This window comes from Scyliorhinus canicula, chromosome 9 (genome assembly GCF_902713615.1).
Source record: "Scyliorhinus canicula chromosome 9, sScyCan1.1, whole genome shotgun sequence".
NCBI classification, from domain to species: Eukaryota; Metazoa; Chordata; class Chondrichthyes; order Carcharhiniformes; family Scyliorhinidae; genus Scyliorhinus; species Scyliorhinus canicula.
In genome coordinates this window covers 142,417,315-142,430,445 of record NC_052154.1, presented here as the reverse complement: position 1 = coordinate 142,430,445, position 13,131 = coordinate 142,417,315, and the positions used below count along the sequence as shown (strand labels likewise).

General features: G+C 47.6%; 1 protein-coding gene across 6 annotated transcripts in view; it reads right to left on the bottom strand.

Moving 5' to 3' along the window:
- The window catches only part of abcc8 (ATP-binding cassette, sub-family C (CFTR/MRP), member 8), a 362,311-nt gene that overhangs the window by 136,195 nt on the left and 212,985 nt on the right, over positions 1-13,131 (bottom strand). For all 6 annotated transcript variants that reach the window (XM_038807799.1, XM_038807798.1, XM_038807800.1 and 3 more), the window contains one exon: positions 4,557-4,632. In XM_038807799.1, the coding sequence (XP_038663727.1) occupies positions 4,557-4,632 (76 nt within the window). The remainder of the gene's footprint in view (positions 1-4,556; positions 4,633-13,131) is intronic.

Below are 13,131 nucleotides of genomic sequence, written 5' to 3'. Positions count from 1 at the left end.
AGTCAAAATCCTGGAACTCCCTCCTTAGACGCTCTGTGGGCGTAGCTTCCCCGCAAGGACTCCAATAGTTCAAGAAGGCAGTTCAACAACAGCTCTCACGGGCAATTAAAGGTGAACAAGAAAAAAATGCACTTTTGCACATTGCCTGCTTCATTGCCTGACATATCGCAACATCACAGCTATTTTGTGATATGATTGCCAAAACTGACGAATATGTTGACTTCATTACTGTGGCCTATTTTATTTTAGTTAATAAATATTTTATTTAAGTAAATGTTTGATGAATGAAGCTAGCACCAGAACTGGACACAATATTTCAAATATGATATAGCAAAGATTTGATTCACGTTTAGCATCACTTCTCAACATTTACTCTGGCCGTATTGACGCTCATCACATTTACTCTGGCCGTACTGACTCGCATCACAACATTTACTCTGGCTGTATTGACTCGCATCACAACATTTACTCTGGCCGTATTGACTCGCATCACAACATTTACTCTGGCCGTATTGACTCGCATCACAACATTTACTCTGGCTGTATTGACTCACATCACAACATTTACTCTGACTGTATTGACTCGCATCACAACATTTACTCTGGCCGTACTGACTCACAACACAACATTTACTCTGGCCGTATTGTCTCGCATCACAACATTTACTCTGACTGTATTGACTCGCAACACAACATTTACTCTGGCCGTACTGACTCGCATCACAACATTTACTCTGGCCGTACTGACTCACAACACAACATTTACTCTGGCCGTATTGTCTCGCATCACAACATTTACTCTGGCTGTATTGACTCGCAACACAACATTTACTCTGGCCGTACTGACTCGCATCACAACATTTACTCTGGCCGTACTGACTCGCAACACAACATTTACTCTGGCCGTACTGACTCGCAACACAACATTTACTCTGGCCGTACTGACTCGCATCACAACATTTACTCTGGCCGTATTGACTCGCATCACAACATTTACTCTGGCCGTACTGACTCGCATCACAACATTTACTCTGGCCGTATTGACTCGCAACACAACATTTACTCTGGCCGTACTGACTCGCAACACAACATTTACTCTGGCCGTACTGACTCGCATCACAACATTTACTCTGGCCGTATTGACTCGCATCACAACATTTACTCTGGCCGTATTGACTCGCATCACAACATTTACTCTGGCCGTATTGACGTGCATCACATTTACCCTGGCCGTATTGACTCGCAACATAACATTTACTCTGGCCGTATTGACTCACATTACATTTACTCTGGCCGTATTGACTCGCATCACAACATTTACTCTGGCCGTATTGACGTGCATCACATTTACCCTGGCCGTATTGACTCGCAACATAACATTTACTCTGGCCGTATTGACTCACATTACATTTACTCTGGCCGTATTGACTCGCATCACAACATTTACTCTGGCCGTATTGACGTGCATCACATTTACCCTGGCCGTATTGACTCGCAACATAACATTTACTCTGGCCGTATTGACTCACATTACATTTACTCTGGCCGTATTGACTCGCATCACAACATTTACTCTGGCCGTATTGACGTGCATCACATTTACCCTGGCCGTATTGACTCGCAACATAACATTTACTCTGGCCGTATTGACTCACATTACATTTACTCTGGCCGTATTGACTCGCATCACATTTACTCTGGCCGTATTGACTCGCATCACATTTACTCTGGCCGTATTGACTCGCATCACATTTACTCTGGCCGTATTGACTCGCATCACAACATTTACCCTGGCCGTATTGACTCGCATCACAACATTTACTCTGACTGTATTGACTTGCAACACAATGGGCGGTATTCTCCCCCGCCACACCGGATGGGAGAATTGCCGGGGCGCCGCGCGAGTCACGCCTCGCCATCCGGACACCCGCACGCAATTCTCCCACCCCACCGAAACCAGCGGCGCGAGAATCACGCCAGGCCGCGCGGAGAATCGCCGCAACGGCGAGCGCCGATTCTCCGGCCCGGATGGGCCGAGCGGCCGCTCCGATAGGAGAGGGTCTCGCCGGCGCCGTCCACCCCTGGTCGCTGCCGGCGGGAACTGTGCGGGAACGCTGGGGGGGGGGACAGGGGGCCACCAATCGTGGTCTGGCCCGTGATCGGGGCCTACTGATCGGCGGGCCGGCCTCTACCCCCCCGGGCCTACCTCCTTCCGCGGCCGGCCCCAGAACACCGGCGCCATGTTGGTGAGGGGCCGGCGCGCATAAGAAGTTCCGTGCGCATGCGCAGGATGGTGCGGCCCAACTGCGCATGTGCAGGATTGAGCTGCCCCAACTGCGCATGCGTGGGTTGGTGCGGTCGTATTGACTCGCATCACAACATTTACTCTGGTCTCATTGACTAGCATCACAATGTTTAGCGATTTTTGAATTTATGCTTCTAGATCTACCCCATTTGGATTCCTAACTTCCTAATAACTGGCATATTTTTCTTACCAAAATGAAATACCACACATTTATCTATGTTGGAATTAATTTGCAAATTGTATGTCCATTCTTCAAGTTTACTAATGTCTTCTTATAATTAGTTCCACTCTTACTCAGGAGCCCTCCAAATTTGATGTCATTCATAAATTTAGAAATTCTTTTTTTTTTAAACTTAGAGTACCCAATTATTTTTTTTCCAATTAAGGGGCAGTTTAGCGTGACCAATCCACCTACCCTGCACATCTTTGGGTTGTGGGAGTGAAACCCATGCAAACACGGGGAGAGTGTGCAAACTCAACAGAGACAGTGACCCAGGGCTGGGATTCGAACCCGGGTCCTCAGCACCATAGGCTGCAGTGTTAACTACTGTGCCACGTTCCACCCAGAATAGCAGTGATTTTAGCACAGAACTTCACAGGAATCTACCTTTCACCTTCTGTCACTCTTGAGTAATTACCCTTTATGCCTACTCTCTGCTTTCTGTTTTCAGCTAATTTTCCATTCTGCACATTGTCTCCTCACTCCAAATACTCTGGTTTTATTCATTTATCTATTATGTTGTACTTTACCGAAAGCCTTTTAGTAATTTACAGCATTATATTTGCCTTCTCTTTGTTAACTTCTCATAGAATTCCATAAGGTTGTTCAAGCAAACCTTTCTTCTTAAAATCCAGTCAGTAGTACGAAAAACAACAACTCCAACATTGCCCGATGACACAATTCTAACAGTTACACAGGGACTCTGATGCAATGACCTCCTTTTACCTGGATGAGTGCAGCTCCAACACTCCAGAGACTCAATACAATACAGGACAATGTAGATTGCTTAATTGGCAACCCAACCACCGTAAACATTTACTCCCTCCGTCACCGGCAGACCATGGCTACAGTGTGTATCAATAACTCACAAGGCTTATTTAATGGTGCCTTCAAAACGTGTCCCTCTACCACCTCGACGAACAAGGGTATGATAACACCATCAGATTCTCCTCCAAGTCATGACTTGGAAATATCATATCATCCCTTCATTGTTCTTACTGGCTCAAATTCCTGGAACTCAAAATCACAATCTGTGTACCTACAACACAGGGCTGTAGCGGTTCAGATGGCGGTTCACCACCGACATCTCAAGCACAATGGAGGATGGGCAATAAATGCTGATCTTTTCAGTGACACCCACAACATCCCATGAACAAATTTGTTAAATGCCTGCATGTTCAGGCACTGACCCCACCAAGGTAGTAAAGTTAGGGATAGGACACCTAATTAGCATGAGACCAGTAGCTCCTGGGTTATTATGAGCCCATCATGGTTTCCCATCAGCCTAAAGAGGCCAAATATTTTAACATCTGCTTCCATCTATGGGTGTGAGGTACCTAGCTTCCTCACCGCATCATTCATCGACCCATTGCAATAATGGAGTTGTAAGTATTTTAGCTATCTTAGCCCTAATCCAGTGCCTGATAATGTAGTTTTAATTTTTTTTTTACAAAATTAGAATTTTGTGGTGAGGTCTATTTCCTTCCTTCAGACAGTTGCTTTGTCTCATCCACCTCGACAGGCCTCCTGGAAACTAACTACAAACATTTGAACCCATCGTATTCGAATCTTGAGATATTTCTTGAGCCGTTTCCAGTCTGACTGTTATGTGAGGAGAGTGCTGGAATCCTGCAGGGCTCAGACTCCAATGATAGCATGATAAAATACAATCATTGAATTGGTTACTACTTTAACCATACTGAGACATAAAATCATGGCTATCTCGGCTTTCATTTCCAAATCCATAAATAAAGGCAGATCATAGAGGTTCATGGCAGTTTAAGGCAAATTAAACTTGGGAGTTAACTGATTTCTGCTCGTCACAAATTTGTACGAATTCAATGCACAATGTAAATTTGGACATTTCTGCCAGCTCAGCTGAACAGCACTGCCAGATTCAACAGAATGGAAACTCTTCCCTATCCACAGGTGATAGGAGCTGATTCAGTGCATGTGCCTAATCAATATGACAACATTTTATCATTGAGGCATTTTTCATTCATTGTTAATTTAATTAATTCACTGTCCTACCATGAGGGATCTTGATTTCAATGTTGGACAAAGTTGGGGCTCCATCAGATGTCCAGGTAAAAAATCCATTTGTCACCTGCAGTCACATAAAAATGTATTAGAAAAACCTGTAAAATACAATTAGCCCTAAAACCTCAGGGATCAACATTACTGTTTCAGCATCAGCCATACATAATGGCTATTAAACTGCTATTCTTAAATGCCCACACAACACTGACACAGACCAGGAATTTACCATTTGCATGGAGGTCCCAAAGTTGGGACGAAACATGTGTCACTGGCATGCGTGGGCAGTCAGCGAGACTTCCACCTGAACTTTATAAGTAGCAGCTAATTAAGTGTCTGTCACCCTATTAAGGACATCAACCAGCCTCCAAGAGCTGCTGGTCCAATCAGAGAGCTGGCAGATTAGCAGCCTCAGTGTTTTTGATCTGCATCTTTGAGTGTTGCAAAAAATAGAATTGTAAGAAGCACAGGGAAACCCACCAGGCAAAAGGAGGCAAGACAAGGCCTCAATTAGGTAATTATCTTGACAACATTGCTTGTCGCCCAGGTGAAGCAGCACTGTTTTCTCCAGGTCCAGCGAGCTACCCAGTAATACCCCAGCAATCAAACTCCATCAGTCTACCATCCACCCTCCCATTATCAGACCCCCTCCCATGACCACAATCTACCCCCCACTACTCCCGTAATCAGTCCACCATTTCCTTACACCACAGGCACTATTCCCGCCAATTGCAATTTGACCCCCTGTATTTTGATCCCCCTATGGTCCCTCTATCCCACAGTCGAAAACCAACCCACAACTGGAGACCCGCACTGTGACCACAACCATCAACCCTCATTGATCTCTCCCACCCATACCCCCTCCTCCCACAAGGCCTAGCTGCTGTCAGCCCATCTTGGCTGTGAATGTGTGCTGCAGGGTCTCTTACCCGACACAAAGCCAGCTTGTATGGGCAGAAACATACAGAAAAAAAAAATTGAGATGTATTTTTGGAAAAGCCACCCTTCTGGGTTTCCTGACCTCTGAACAGCCCCCACTCCTGATCCTGTCTCCAAACTAATATTTAGTTCTGGGTGTATGAGGCCAATGCCGAAAACAATGAATATGAACAGACAAAGAAGAGGCCCTCTGTGACCTTCTGTACACTGTCAGCATCTCCTGGAGAAGCTTATGCTAGCATCAGTCACTCAATTCATGAAGATCAGGCCTATCAGGCAGTCCTCAATGGGACGATTGCAGGCTGCTACCAAAAGGGTAAATGTTTATAAAAATGCTTCACTGAAAAAGCAGATGTGTCTCTAACCCCCAACTCCCATTCCTGCCTTTTACTTCCGAACCCAGCTTCAGTCCTCCTCCTACCTCTATTTAAAGCCTTCACATTCCCCACAACCCCCCCTAACAACCCCCCTAGACCTGATCCTGGCCTCGATCATCCCTTTATCCCATCAATCGCTACATGCCCTCCTACCCTGATCTCTCCTGTCTGACCATCACTGAAATGTTCCAGAAATGATAATTGCCGTTGCCATTTGTCTCCCCTTTAATCCCTTTCCCAAGGGCCTTGTTCACATTGTAGAAGCTTGCTCTTCAAATCCTCTTCGCCAGCAAGCTTCCTGTGGTCCCCCATCAGGTGTCTACAGCACACTGCTGTAATGTAAATGGCATCTCCTCATTCAGGCAAAGGATCTATCCCTAGGAGTATTTGCAATGACTGGTCTTGGATGAGGGCTTTTGATTGGTTACTATACTAACTTCGCCAAAGCCAATCTTCCAATTGCAGTAACAAAAGGGCTTACAACACATGCGTCCAAAACTAGGGACTGACAGAGATGTCAGCCTGGTTGGAACAGCGGGTTTTATGCTTCTGCCATATATTTTCTATTGGGTGAGCTATCACCTGTTTAATAGGGGAATTCATATTCCGGGAATCCCATGGGAGATCTATTGACAATCCCTCAAGTTCTTTGTAGCCACCATAACAGTTACAAACAGCATCATTCACAATGATGACCAAGAGGATGATGACTAAATATATATCTTGGAGCTGAAGTTTTAAAATTTGGTACACAAGACACACTTATGAAAACTAAATTCAACATCAGTTCGCATAATTAATTTATACTCATCCCTATTTGCCAAAAGTACTTTCCCTAAAGCCAATACTGTCGCTTTTATTGAACTTTATTTGTAAATTATCATATCATAATCACTGTTGGAGTGTTTCATCTGTTTTTAAGTTGAGTGCCTCCAAGGTTGTGGTGCAAAGGGCTTCACAGGAGAGTCATTGAATAGGATTCTAATACTGAGCCGGTGGAGGTGATAACAAGGTGCTTAGTCAGGGGCTAGGTTTTGGGAAGTTTTAGGATGTGTCTTTGTGAGAGAGGAACATCAGTGGGGAGGAAGGTTTTGGTTGTGGGGGCTGGGCGGGGTGTGGTATTCAGTTCCAGAGCATTATGTATTCATGTTAGTTCCTACTTGGAATGAGATGATTTAAGAGTGTGATCACGTGTCATATTAATGATGTCATCGGCAGTTTGGGAGGTCTAACAGTCTGTCTATTCGAGCAGCTTGTGAGAAGACATCTTTCCAATAAAGCTCTTGTTTGTTTGTACATTTGTGTTTTGTAAGCCTATCTTTTAAAAATACCACAAAGAAAACTGTTGATGAGGAGGTTAGAGCTACGTTGGTAGACTCGAGAAGAAAAAAATAGAAAAATTGTCAATCAGCGCGGAGACATCCAACAAGGATTAATAAGCTAAAAGGCTTTTCTACACCAAAGTTGGCAATGAAGGGGTGCTGAATAATAGCAGCAATGATCAAAGGAACTGAAATTTAAACAAAGATTTTGGTGAAAACAGCACCAAAGGAAGCTTGCCATGTGCTCTGCCTGGAAAGTTCTGAGACAGTGTTCAGTCTACTGTGAGTAGCAAGTAAAATAACAAATACCCTGCAACAATTATTTGAGAGTCTGTGGAGTTTTGCAACATCCCTTGCAAAACTCGGGAAGGATCAGGCTGAGCTCAGGATTATCTTGTTTGAAAGAAAAACTGAGGTAATGCTAAAACCTTTGTGGCACATTTATGCATACGGAAGCAAAGAACAATTCAGCACAGGAACAGGCCCTTCAGCCCTCCATGCCTGCGCCGACCATGGTACTTGCCTAAACTAAAACCATATGCACTTACGGAGTCCGGATCCTTTCATTCCCATTCCCATCCTGTTCCCACCCTTCTAATTGTAAAAATGACAAGGGTTTTTGGTCTCAATGGATTGTATGATGAAAGCATCAAACACTGTAGCTAATACACTGACAGATTTGAATACTTTGTCTGGGCGAACAAAATTGCGGTCGACATAGTAGTCCTGACCTTCCTGAGCAAGGTAGGGGGGAAATCTTTCAGCCTCCTGTGAAGTCTGTGCAACCAGAAAAACAAGGTTCGAAAACTTATGGTTAAATTCTGGAGATTGTGGACTCTGCTGAGAGGTTCTACAAACGTAACCAACGTGCTGGCCGCGCACAATTGCTGGGAGCGGAATAAGAGAGGGACTGATATAGTTGAGGTATCTCACTGTGGCTGAGCAGAGGGCTCTGGATGTGGTCAGGGGGCCCAAAGAAAGGGAGGTTGCCAAGGTGGAACTTGGCCACGGGCGAGGAGGTGAGACCCAGCTTAGTTGCGGTTCCCCATGACACGTGTGTCAACCCCCCCCCCCCCCCGCAACACCACCCTCACCCCAACACCACCCTCACCCCAACACCACCCTTACCCCCACACCACCCTCACCCCAACTCTATCCTCACCCCCATACTACCCTCACCCCCACACTACCCTCACTCCCACACCACCCTCACCCTACACCACTCCTGGGAATCACAGCAGGCCGCCTAGATACCTGCTGTACCGTTTGGGGAACCACTAGGCGTAGTATTAGGGCCCATAAGGCCAGATAGTTATACATCAATTGAGTTGGCACGGGTGCAGGGCACAGTTTAGTTATAGGGACTAGGGTACAAATCTGTATTTATTTTGTTTACATTAAACACCTGTTACCACTTTCAACCTGCCTCAGTGCTCTGCCAGATGGGTGTGAGGGGTGGGCTGGTCTGGGCTGGCCGGGCAGGGGGTGGAATGGGTGGACTTTGGGGAAGTAATGGGTGTATCCTGTGGGTGGCGTGAGCTCCACCCCCCCCTACCCCCGACTGTCCCTACCACCGTCACCCCAGCGATTCGATGGCACAGTGTGATGGAATGGCCAGTCCGCATTCAGGGATCATCCAGGTGGACGGTAGAAAGTGTTACCATGGGAGGGAGACAGACATTGCCAAATGATGTGGAGCACCAGAGTTCATCACAAAGCAGGTCATCATCATCCTCCAGCCCATGGACCAGACCCACTGTCTCTGCCAACCCAGTGCCCCACTCCGTAGTGCGACAGATATGTATCACGGAAGGGGTTGCAGGTAGAGGGTGGGCGGGGGTGGGAGTGGGGCGAGTGAGGGGATGGGATGCGGTGTCCGTGCCCCTGGCCAGGCTCCCCATTCCACCCCCCCCCCCCCAGTCGGTGAACCTGAAGGCGATCAGAGCGTCCCATGCGCGTTGTTGAGGAAATGCCCCGCCCATCCACTGCATCTTGTTCATCGGATTAGGTCTGGTGTTCCTCCTCCTCCAGCACATTGCTCCTCTGCTGCGCCATGTTGTGGAGAACACAGCAGGCTGCCACGACGCAGGTGACCCTCTCAGCATCATACCAGAGGGCCCCTCCAGAGTAGTCCAGGCATCTGAACCACATCTTCAGGTGACCGAATCACCGCTCAATCACACTCTTGGCCGCTGCAAGGGCATCATAGTAGCGGGTCTCCATGTCAGTCTGCGGCCTCCAGATAGGTGTCATCAGCCACAATTGCAGTGGGTAACCACTGTCACCCAGGAGCCAACCCCCCAACCGGCGGCACATTTCGAACATGTCAGGAATCGTCGAATATGCCAGGATGAAGGCGTTGTGCACACTGTGCGTTCATTGAATGGAACCCCTTTCGGGGTGTGCAGAGCGGCCTATCGTCTGCAGGTGCTCATAGGGGGACATGCATCCCATCGATCATCCCCTGGGTCAGGTGTGCCATCATCTGGCAGGTATGTTGCACTGTCTCTCTGCTTAGCTGGAGTCTTTGACGGCATGCCCAGTCCAGCAGGTCCTTGAATGGCAGGCGGTGCCGGTACACACGTGGCCTCATGCGACGCCAACTGGCCACCTCTTCCTTCTTGGCTTGTTGGGTGGTTCGCTCTCCATTCAGGGCGGCTGCCACCTGCCCCTCTGCTGCACTCTCCACTGCTGCAGCTTCCCCTCTTCCTTGAGCAGCCGCAGGACATCCCCGAGGGCTGTGGTGAGCAGCAGGAAGGCCGCCATTGCTGGTTAAATTCCAATATCCATTGTCTGCACGAGATGAAAGGCCGATATGTTAGGGCGGTGCATACCCCCGTACCCAACCAGGTCCAACGGATACATGGTTTCCCCAGTTGGCACCTCGGGCTCTGCCCCCGCATGTTTCCCCATCCCCGGCCCGTCGGTGGTCGACACCATGGCGGCCTCTGGCCCTGGCGCCTGTCTGTGATGCCAGGGGTACAGTTGGTTGCCACTGCCCCCGCCAGGGGTATGTAACATGGCACACGTCGGGGCTACTGTGGTTGTTGCTCTGGGTGGGCCACTGGAGGGTGGCGGCCGGGGAGCAGGTCTGGCGGTAGGTATGACGGAGTGTGGGGTGCGGGGCTGGGGGCACCCATACGGCTGTGTCACTCTGTAAAACCAGGGACCAATGTGGCTGGTCAGTGGTCAGCAGCAAGATGGCCGTGGTAATGGTGGTCCGTGCCATGGCACCGCTCCAGTCCCGTTGTGGTCATCCCCAGCCACTCGGCCTGTTCCCCGTCACCCCTCCCTCCCACCCGGCCCTAGCAGGGCACTCCCTACCCCAGCCAGCCCGTCTAGTGTCCAGCCCGGCAGCCCGCAGTTGCTCCACCTGTGTCATACCTCCTCTCTCTCCCTCATCAGCCACCAAGCCTGTTTCACGATTTTTAAAAGCACAAGTGAACTGTGCCATTGGGAACTTGGCCCATTGGAGGAGGGGAATCGCAGAGGCCCCGGAAAATACCAGGTCAGGCCCATCAATATCATGCAAACGATGTTTACTGTACGTGCGTTCCGGTATGCATTGACGCCACTGTTGAGGTGATGGAGAATCGCGATTTGGTGTCAAATCAGCGCCCTCCATAATTTTGGCAACCTATTCTCTGCCCAATTGCGTTTCCCGATTTTAGCGTCGGCAAACAGAGAATCCCACCTAACTTCTTTAAGAAAGGTGTGATTAGAAAGAACAATTGCTCAAAAGAGGAGCACTTCAGCGTTCATGGACTGTGAAGGTCTATAAAAACAAACAGAGCTGAACCCGTTTTGAAATAATCTGAACCTCTCTATCAAGAGGCTGGTAATAGGCTGTGAAATAAATGTAAACAATGCAGTTCAAAGATTTTCAACTTCTCAGCATGTCCAGAGGCTAAAAAAAGTTAAAGGGGAATGAAATTGACTGTGAAAAAAGCACTTCAAAGCTTTACAACACATCAGACGGAACTCTTTCACCTTGATCTGACAATCTTTCGTATTGACATGCAGGGAGAGACATCAAAGGGTTCCAGCACATCAGAGGAAAAACTTTTAACAACAACTTGATATGCTGAAAGACAGTTCAATGATTTTCAAAACAAAGGCAGGAACACCTGCCATTCGACCCCCATCCTGGGAAAGACCTGAGCCCTCCAATCCAGCTCAAGCATTCCCAACCCCCAGTTCCCTGGAAGGACTCCCCTCAGTACACTGCAGGTAAATGCAGAGAGGGAACTCACCCCATTTCCCCTCCTCAGAGTTTACTGCACCATTCCCCACCAGTCAGGACTTGCACCACTTCACACCAGCGTGGCTACTACTTGGGGGGTGAGGGGGCAGGGTGAATAGCTGCCCAATGATGATATGGATATGAATTAAATTTAGGAGTTTGCATGCTGTCTCCCGTTCTATGTTTGCCATATTGAGAGAATTGAAGGTACATTTTGGGAGGCAGGTGACTGTAAAAAGCATAACTGTTGGATCCCACTTGTTTTATTATGTTAATGTTAGCATTGCTGGTAGAGTATTTCATGCTTATATTGCCCTTGAGAAGGTGGTGGTGAGATGCTTTTTTGAACTCTTGCTATGTGGTATAATTACACCCACAGTAATGTTAATTTACGAATACACTGATTTTGATACAGTGATGATGAAGGAATGGTCATCGATATCCAAGCCTGGGTTGTGTTTGTCTTGGAGGAAATTTGCAGGTGTTGGTGTTTCTATGCATCTGCTGCCCTTTCAGGGGTCAGAGGTCAGAGATTTGAGAGGTATTGTTAAAGAAACCTTGGTGCATCTTGCGGACGGTACACACTGCAATAACAATACCCCAGTGGTGGACGGAGTGAATGATTAAGGCTGCTTTATCTTGGATGGTGTTGAACTTCTTGACTGTTGTTGGAACAGCACTCATCCATGCACATGGAGAGTATTCCATCACACTCCCGACTTGTGCTTTGTAGATGGTGGTTTTAGAGATACAGGGAATGAGTTACAGACTGCAGAATATCCAACTTTTGACCTGCTCTGGTAGCTACAGCATTTATTTGGCTGAATCAGTTACATTTCTGGTCAATGGTGATCTCTAGGATGTTGATGGTGGGGAATTTGGTGATGCTAATAGGAACATAGGAACAGGAATAGACCATTCAGCCCCTCGAGTCTGCTCTGCCATTCAATGAGATCATGGCTAATCTGTGGCCTAATGCCATTTACCTGTCTTTGGCCCATATCCTTTAATACCTTTGCTTCACAAAAAAAATCTATCTCAGATTTAAAATTAACAACTTAATAATCTTTTTTTTTTATAAATGTTTTTATTCAGTTTTCGTATTTTATATTGAACAAATTACAAATTGTTAGGAGAGAGAAAAAAAAAAACAAACAAAAACAAACACGCAAAAATTAACATACATATTTACAGGTAAGCATCTTCGTAGTAGTAACTGCGCCCCCCCCCCCCCCCCCCCCCCCCCCCCCCCTCAACATGTTTATTTAGCTTGGTTTTGGGCCTTAGCTAGCCATCGAACCCCCGTAACGAACCTGTAGCCCCCCCCCCCCCTCCCGCTACCTTCCCCCGACTATTCTTCCTCTTGTACATTGGCCACAAATAGGTCCCGGAACAGTTGCATGAATGGCTCCCACGTTCTGTGGAAGCCGTCGTCCGACCCTCGGATGGCAAATTTGATTTTCTCCATTTGGAGAGATTCCGAGAGGTCGGACAGCCAGTCCGCAGCTCTGGGCGGTGCTGCTGACCGCCAGCCAAACAGGATTCTACGGCGGGCGATCAGGGAGGCAAAGGCAAGGGCATCCGCCCTCCTCCCCAGGAATAGATCTGGCTGTTCTGAAACCCCGAAGACCGCCACTATCGGGCATGGCTCCACCCTCACTCCCACCACTTTGGACATTACCTCGAAG